This window comes from Merops nubicus, unplaced genomic scaffold, assembly GCF_000691845.1.
Source record: "Merops nubicus isolate BGI_N331 unplaced genomic scaffold, ASM69184v1 scaffold40853, whole genome shotgun sequence".
Taxonomy (NCBI): domain Eukaryota; kingdom Metazoa; phylum Chordata; class Aves; order Coraciiformes; family Meropidae; genus Merops; species Merops nubicus.
The window spans coordinates 45,350-54,558 of record NW_008602027.1 but is presented as its reverse complement, the minus strand read 5'-3'; the positions used below and the strand labels follow the sequence as shown (position 1 = coordinate 54,558).

The following is a 9,209-nucleotide window of genomic DNA, read 5'->3' as shown; positions in this document are numbered from 1 at the left end:
GGCCGCCGCTGTTACCGCTGCTGCTCCCGGCGCCGCCGCCTCCGCCGCCGCTGTGGTTCCTCTGGTACTCGATGGGGGACGTCAAGGCTGCAGGGGGCGGCAGGGGAGGCCGTCAGGGAAAGGAGGGCAGGAAAGGGAACAGGAACAGCTCAAGACAGACAGGTCTACTGTGCAAGTAAGAGCAATCCCCTTAGCACTGCTGGTTGTGCCACTGACCTCACGTCACTGTTCTGTATCACACCTTCACGACCTCCTACATGTACCTCTATTAAAGATGAAAAATCTGAAACCAGGGAAAAATGTTTTCCTCTAGGATCACATTTGTCAGTCAACAGCCAAGCTGGGGATAACCAGGCGTGACTCTGACTTCTCAGCAGGTTGTTCCATCCGTTACAACTCTTTACAAAAAAATCTAGACTGGGCTAACAACCAATGGATACAAAAATATTACAGCAAGAATCTTCTACTGTCAGAGCAGGAACTACCATCTTCTACTTTTCTCCTGCAGAATCTGAATGTTGTTGCCACAGTAAGATGTGACAATAATAATCACCAGATTAACACACATAAAACATATTATGAGTAGATGCTTAAAATTCCACTTGGGTTTAGCCTTTAAAACTTGCATTTGCTTAGAAGCAGTACACAAGCTCTCCACCTCAACGGATGGTGCTAATCTTGATTCACTCCTACAAAACATTTGGAAAATTTCACCAAGAGAACACCATGTAAATTCACACTACAACTCTTACAATAAATGCTAGCATCTGTTCTGAGGCAGAAATGTGGCACATATCCCCCAACTGTTCTGTAATAGCACAGGAAAAGGGAAACTTGTAAAACATTTCAAAGCCAAGAAACAACAGATGAGAGAGAAGTCATTCAATTATGAACTTTCAGTGAGAGGAAACCACTTGCCATTTAAAAAGTTGCGCTGGTTTTCCAAAATTTGGTTAATTTCGTGGATCCATAACTGGCGGACTCCTGGACTAGCAGAATGCAAAATAAAGGTCTCTGTGACATCGCCCGTTCTTGATGTTAGTGCAAATTTACATGGATCGCTGTCCACATTTTCCTCCAGGGAAAGGCAACTCACCTTCATGAAAAAAAAAGAGCATTTACCTTGTGTATTTTAATGAGAAACGTACCTTTAAAATCTCTTACTTCAGACCCAGGAGTCAGATGTTCAAATGATGACCATTCCTCCCTTCAGTAAAATAATACCATGAAACGAAGGATGTCAGTAATCTCAGGGTTAGTGTACAGCTCACTGACACACTGCGCCTGAACCACCTCCAGCTGGTCAGTATGGCCCAATGTTCTCTGCCATTCCTCACTCTCCCTTCGTGTTATTTAAAAAGCTGAGCCTGTTATGGAGCTCCACCAGTTGCCTACACTGAAGGCTTCTGCTGCAGATACAGCAACACCTTGGAACATGCTATCCCTCCAGCACTAAACAGGATGCTCAGGTGGCAGGCAGAGCACTGAGGTGAATAAAGGGAAGCAGGGTCCACCCAAAATGCTTTATTGAGGAGGACTCACCAGCCCTTATATCATCACAGTTTGTTTCAGGGAAAGCTTTAAGTGGGGATAAATGCTTTTTGTTTGAGGAGGAGCTAACATGTCTAAGATGGTGGCACTACTTAAAAATGTTACCTACACATGTGGACTGATTTCAGCTGAAACTTAAAAGAAGGGATGCATAAAGAGTTATTATCTTTATTTGCAATGACTTTGCAATATGGTGTACACACAGCACAGAGCTGAAGACTACGCTCACTGTGAACGCTTGTCCAGCTTTGTACAAGAACACCTATTTTGGTATGCTTCACAAAGGAAGCATCAGAGTACCAGGATCCAGGGATTTCCATTTATCATCAGAGTGAGGACAAATGTGACAGGAAACAATTTCAGGAAACGACTGACACCTAACTCTGCTTTCTGATTGTAAATCTAGATGTCAGTAGTGACTCCACATTGGATCAGAAGCTGTTACCTTGGCAGAGTTTGTGCAGGGGATGCAAAGACTCACACACAACAGTTACCTTGATACTGTTTTTAAACAAGAATCCGGGCATGGAGAAACCTTTCTTTTTATCTAGCAGCTCACTGAAAATGACAATCTGCTCAAACAGGAAGACCCGTCTCTCCTTGCAACGCGGCAGAAGTCCCGTGTCCTGGTCTGTAACCAAGAATGTGTCTTGGAGCAGGAGCTTACCCTGGGCTACAATTTTACCCTAAACACAGAAGCAAGCAGAAATACATTTAGTGCACTTCTCAATTTCTTTCCCCAGTCAACCTTTCTGAAGAGATGTTCATACCAAAATAGCTTTGCATATTTCCCAATTTCTGAGTGTCACTGACCACTACATATTAATTGATCCTCCTATACACAAGATACTGTCATGCCCTTTCTCAAAAAACAAACATCATAAAGAAAAAAACCTCTAAAAACCCACTCCACCCTTCTCAATTCATACGGCAGTTTCAGGCTTGTAACACTAAAGCTTTCGCTCCTCTATTCTCAGTAACTCCCACAGTAACTCAAGACATTCTTTCAATGTCTTCCATGGTGCAAAAAGCAGGAAGAATTCAAGTTCATACTTGAATCACAGAGCAGAAAGGGCTTTCCAAGTAGAATGTGTGACTACTGTCCGGCTGATGGATCCTGCTCCAACAGCCAATTTTCATCTCTTCTAGACTTGGCGAAACAAGAAGGGTTACAGTTGCCTCAGGTACTTCACTATCCTTAGCAACTCTAATAATCTAATACTGAAGCCAGGTCTGCTCACCTGCTGATAACTGATTACTTCACTGTTTTGCAAGTCACTAGTCAATAAGGGAACTGTGATAACATCAGCACTTCCTAGATTTTGCAGGACTTACCTAGTGTGACTGACACAACAGGTAAAGATTCCCAGGAAAAAGTCCTTATCAGGGCTAAAACTTGTTTTTTCATTCACTGTTTTTCTCTCCCCATAACATTAATGGTTAATTTCTAGAGAACATGACCAAAACTCTAAACAAAACCCCAGCCAACTTACATCAAATCCTTGCAGGCGGCCAACATTCATCATGTCATTACACCGTTTTGGTACTATACACATGACCTCTACAGCCCTCTGTTCAAGACAAATAAAAAGTTAAAGCTTTATTTTCCTAATGAGTTAGCAGCATAAAATTTTGTTTCATTTGCTATAGTTGCTTTAGAAGAAAAATGTGAAAAGTACACATTTAAAATCACATTCTCAAGAAGATCAGAAAAGGAAAGTGACTGTCAAAACAAGAGAAGTTCAGAGTAAGGAGCATTCAAATCACTAAGAGGAAAAATCTCAAGTACCTCTAGTTCTGTTGTGTCAAGATTGGCTTTTTTAGAATATTTGAGGAAGTCCTGAAAAAGGGAAAAACAATAATATGAGTTCTTTTCTCATTAATCAGTAAGAAGAAATCTTAGAAAACCTAAATTTGCTATTCTCTGTCAGAGAATGACATGCTGCAGAAGACACATAGAAATACTTTCTTTTTAAAGCTTCTTGATGTGGTGCTTTCCCCCTCCTTTTCTTTAAGATTTATTCCCTTTTTTGTTTAGCTCACATAAGAACATTTATTAAGGCAACGACTTCTGTGATACACAGGGTTGTTCTTCAGTAAACGTTTACATGGTATTCAGATGGTTGTAGATGTAGATGGAAAAGTTGGGATAAGTCCAAACAAGTCATATCACGTTTACATCTGAAAACAGTTGGGAGACCCCTCTCCCCTCTGTAAGACATTGGTACAAATTCTAAACATTCTCATGTCCCTGACTTGAGTTCATTTGGTCTTTAACTGTTAAAAGAAAAAGCAAAATTCTGCCCATACTATTCACTGCAATTTTTATAAATATCTTAATATGCTCAGAAAATAATATGGCATTGCTTACAAATCTGGTTTCCGTTTGGGAGAATGGTGGAAAAGCATCAGCAATATTTAAAAAAGAAAAAATATCTGTTAACGCAAATATTACATCATCATCTCAACATCCCTTTACCTTTAGTAACAGCTGGTATTTCATAATTCTCTGCACAGGTTTTATTAGCAAGTCCGTGAGCTGAAGTCTGTGGCCCAGGCGTTGCTTAAGATCCTGAAGGTTGTAAAACAACCATTTTTTGTTAATTCAGTCAGAAACAACTTTGGTGGTTTTTTTTTGTTAAGTTAGAACACATCAAGATGTATCACTGTAAATGGCTATCAGAGCAGAAATTGGCAGAAGTTGGAGTAGAAGCTAATCGTCAGTAAGCACAAGCTGGAGTCCTTCCCCTTATCTGCATTAGCTTTGTTTCCAAAGTATTTCCCTCTCCAAGCATCTTCCACAACTTTTTTTTAAAAAGATTGCATTTTGAAATGTAATTTTTCAATCATAGGTTATATATAGTCTATTTCTGACAGTGATCTTTGCTCATCCAAAATTGACACTTCATATAATATGCACTGTTAACTCCCTGGGCTAAGGCTAGTAAGGATGAGACTACTGACCAATTAGTATATTACAACTAAACTTTAGTTTTCTTCCCCCAGATTAATAAGTCTCTAGGATCATGTATCAGACTTGAGAAATCAGAACAGAAATGGCAAGAAATTGTAATTTAAAACAGTAAAAACAACATGTGCTGCCTTTTTTTTGTGTGTGTGTCTGTGCTTTGTTTTGCTCAGCAAATCTGATGTTTATGATGCTTAATTACATCATCTCTCAGTAACTTACCTCAAAAAACGTATCAATGTATTCTGAGACAATGTGCTCAGACTTTGGTTTGTTTTGGCAGTAAACTATGTACATGTGCAACCTCCTCTCCTAGAAGAACAAAGATACAGAAGAATACATCATCATCAAGAAAAAAACCCATGCTGGATTGAAATGCAGTATAATTTTAAGAAGGACACCTTTCAAAAGTATCAAGTTAGAAAGGTTCTTTTGAGGAAAAGAAGCAACTACATATACAGAAATTACAGGTCTGAAAACACATTTATTTGGGAATATTGTGATGATTTTAGGAAGGCATTGCAAGTCAAAATATTGCCACAGTTATAAATACTCCCAAACAGGTGTTTAGAGATGATAGCTCAGCAAGTCCCAAAAGAAAATTAAGTATGAAAATGGTTATATTTTTTTAAAGTAAAAGCAATCAAATGGAGCCTTTGAAATACCATATTTTTCATATAATTTTAATAATCTGTTTATTATTCGACTATATTAGAATAATGACCTCTGCTTGTTTAGCTTGCTCACAGATTACTGAAGAGAAACTTCTTGACTCTCCTATTTAGTACTAGTGGTCATTGGAGTGGGGACATAGGTGATGTAGCCTGGAAATGATAGCGCTAGTATTTTTTTAACTCTGATTCTGTATTTTGTGCATGTGCTTTTAACACCCAGGTGACAAAAAGACAGAGAGCATAACTTCAGCCTTTAACGTTCATTCTTGATGAACGCTGCTGGTTAAGAACCACAGACATGCCACATGTGTCTATTACCCACTCCAAACACTTTCTTATAATTTTGATAAGATCAGTTTGCTGTTAGAGGCTTTGCTGCTCAGAGACTTATGGAGTACTGACCAGTGAAGACAAATGGAAAGAAAAAAAGGAAGAAATAAAATGGAGATTGAGGACACAGGACATAAGTTAAGAGCAGGAACTGAATCGTCATGTTCTAGCTAACAGTCAGGTTTTTGCCAGAGGATGTTGTAATAGCATCACAGCTTGCCTTTCCATCTGGAGTGGTAAGGGTGCCTTTCAAAGACAACTCAGTTACAAATATACCAGGAGAATGTAAAACAGGAATCAGAAGTAGGGAAAATTACTTTCTCAAGGTTTTCCATTTTACCAGTGTCAGAATTCTCCCCCGTCCCCATGCCTATTTTTCTTTTTTTTCCCCAAAATAATCCCTCAGAAATGAAACAGCTCATTCCTCATCGTTAGTCCAGGAATTAGTCCTGGCTTCCAGTGTTAATGTTCCACTAATGTTTGGTTCTGTGCTCTTTTGCTACCCTGGTATTGACTTCAAACACACACCGCAGGGAAAATCTGAAAGCCATTAAAATCTGCTTTAACCCAGTCCATCTTCAATCTTTGTATACATGTGCACACCATCACATTTAGGAGGCAAGTTTCCCTTCTGCTGTCTTGTGCTGAGTACCTTGAGATTAGTGGCATATCTGATGTGTCCTGAATTCTGTTATCTGGTTTCCAGATAACTAGTTTATCTGTTTTGCTTCTGAAGTGTTATAATATCCACATGGTCATTCCTTTTAATACATAAATGTAAAGTGGAAAAAGAGGGACTTGTATAAAGCTATAAAGGGTACTGTGTTAGACTAAAACTAAACATCATGAATTTCTGGGACTCTCAATTCCTTCCCAAAGTGAAAAGGGAGGAATCTCAACCACTACTGTGGTTCTCAGAAGGGGAAAGGATATAGAACTAGACTGCACTAAAACCAGAAAGAAAAATTAGCCCTTTCCTATTTTTGTTTCCTATGTTCCAAAGTATTGCATGGATACCTGGGATTAGGGGACAGGTGTCATACAAAAATGACAGTTCCCTTGCACTGAACTAGAACTGAATTGAGAAATGGGGCCCTTATTCCTATCGCCTCTCCAAAGGAAGACATTTGGGACAAAACCTAGAGCATTTTCTTAGTCTGTATACAAGTTTTTATAAGTTATCTCTCCATCTCTTACAGTGAAGAATATTTCACAACGCTTTTTTAACTGTGTTGTACCATAAATAAATCCTTAATAATCAAACATTGGTCAGTAGCAGCATTTGGTTTGCCAGTGAAGATATCTGCACTTACATGCTTAACAAACAGGGATCCCAGTTTTTCTGGATCTTCAAGGCACTTCTCCAACTCTCCTAAAAAGAAGCTGAACATAAACAGAGTAATTACTTTTTTCTTAAGCACACACTTAAGCAACAGGTAATTGCAAAGCAAAGTGGTCTTTCTGCAAGGTCCGCTTCATGTTCCCTTATAAGCACCTTTGGATATTGATATATGTCCAAAATGACAGTGTTAACAGTGTAACATTTTAGTACAGATTTCCAAAAGGACACACTGAATCCATGCCAAGATGAAAAAATAATGGTGTTCATGAATAAAATCCTTCAATTTCATATATTCATTGAAACTTTTCTCCTTCCTAGTCTGAATGCCTGAGATGTTTATATTGCCATGCTAACCCCTAACTCACTCTTTGGACTTTATTCGTAGAGTAAACATTTTTAAAAACAAAGTCTCCAACTGTACAAACTTCTATACATAATAAAATCTATACTATAGATTCTCAGTTGAAGTACTTGCTATATATAAGCATTGCTGTTGAAACCAAATCTTCATAGCAACATTTGTAAGCTGTATCTACAGTATCTACAACTCAAAGCACAAGGCCAACTCTACCTTGTATCTGAATATTTGAGGAAAAAAATATCATTCTAGTCAGTCTAGTATTTTTTATTCAGCAGGTGGTTTTCAAGTTAATACATACTCTCTGTGCCAGTCATAGATCTGGTGAATATTTCCAAATACAATCTTGTCTTTGCCTTTCATGTCATCAGGTACACCATCTTCCTTCATAAGTGCCATATAACCCTGCAATAGTTTCAAGGAAACACACTATGAGCATTTTAACGTCAAAAAAGTGAGTTGTCTTTGTTTTTTTTTTAATCCCCCTTTTCTCAGAAGCTTTCCAAATTGTCCATGACAACAGCTTGCTTAGAACACAAAAACAAACCAAAAGAAAGCTCTGTAACATAGCATAACATAGAATACAGACACAAAATAGCACAAATTGGCCTGAAGTTGTCTATACAAGACTGTGCAATGCTAGAAAGATGAATTCTCTCTAGCTAATTCAGCCTGTGTGAATAGGCTCAACACATAGAGGAAACTTCTACAGTCCTTCCTGCCTGAAGCAGCTGCAGTGCTTTGCCAGGCAGGGCTGTTACCAAGTACCCGTCAGAGCTTCTGCATTCTTCTGCTCAGCCTTTCCCATTTCATTCACCCTCACTAGCCTTACCCCCAAGCGTGCTGAGGAAGAAAGCAGCTGCACTGCACATGGGACTGCACTGCATGGATTGCTACTTGTGCTATCAGCAAACAACACCAAACAAACTGAACATCAATTCTACTAGTAAGCATTGTGGCTTCAGTAAAGTTCCTTTTACATTTTCACAGTCCCATCTTTTCTTTTTTGCTGTATATATACTCATCTCATTGTGTAATTCTATCACATATTGAGAGATGGGAGTGTTTAAAATTTTGTAATATCCATGCAGCTCTATTCCTTCTATTTGTCCCCAGTACATTTCTATTCCTAATTAGCCAGGTCTGGTTTTAGTTTGCAGAGTTTTCCATTATGTTTTGATGTCAATCATTTTCGCCAGGAATTATTTTGCTAGTTACAAAAATACACCTGTTCATAGCCTTCTAATGCACCCTTTAAATACTGTAAAAAACTATCACAGTGCTGATCTTTCTGTCCCTCCCTCCCTTTAAAACAGAGTTTAAGAATTGAGCCTTATTAGGCTGAATTTAAGGTGATACAAATACATTCTCTCTACTATTCCAAAAGCATTTTGTTGGCGTCTGAGGACTGAAGGGAGATGTGTGATGCTACCTCGTTCTACAGAAGAGGAAACTAGGAAGTCTAAAAGAAGCCTAGCAGTAGAAGAGGAAGCAAGCCTTTCAAACTCAGGATACTTGCTCTATATGCTGATCTACAATGCTTTTTTTTTTCCCATTTAATTCTACTAAATAAAAACATCTAGTCTAAGATACCATTAGGCCAGAGGTACTAAAAGATGACAAAGAACTACACTCCTCATAAGGTGCACACAGTAACACCAAGAAGGGAGTAAGATTTGATGCAATATTTCTAATATGTTAAAAGCCTACGGGAGGGAAAACTCAGAACGAAAAAATTCGCATTTTCTTTTTTTTTTTCTTTGTGAAAAATTTGTGAGGTTCAAGCTACACAGCTGGTCAGTACCACATGAAAAAAAAAATCAAGAAAAAAAGAATTAAAAGAATGAAAAACATCATACCTCAACTACATAGCCCAGATCTCGTACATAATCTCGCTCTGTCTCCACTAATTCCTGTAAGACATAGCTACAATACAAAGAATATGATAAACACATATTTCATTTAAAAAAGACTCAGATTCTTTAA

The 9,209-nt window shown here is 38.4% G+C and overlaps 1 protein-coding gene across 1 annotated transcript in view; it reads right to left on the bottom strand.

Moving 5' to 3' along the window:
• TRIO (trio Rho guanine nucleotide exchange factor) overlaps positions 1-9,209 on the bottom strand; it is a gene marked incomplete at its 5' end in the record, with an annotated part of 66,796 nt that overhangs the window by 15,500 nt on the left and 42,087 nt on the right. Inside the window, 10 exon segments of the mRNA XM_008938171.1 lie at positions 1-87; positions 919-1,096; positions 2,046-2,237; positions 3,045-3,122; positions 3,341-3,391; positions 4,031-4,123; positions 4,742-4,831; positions 6,837-6,906; positions 7,525-7,628; positions 9,083-9,149. Of these exon segments, the coding sequence (XP_008936419.1) occupies positions 1-87; positions 919-1,096; positions 2,046-2,237; positions 3,045-3,122; positions 3,341-3,391; positions 4,031-4,123; positions 4,742-4,831; positions 6,837-6,906; positions 7,525-7,628; positions 9,083-9,149 (1,010 nt within the window).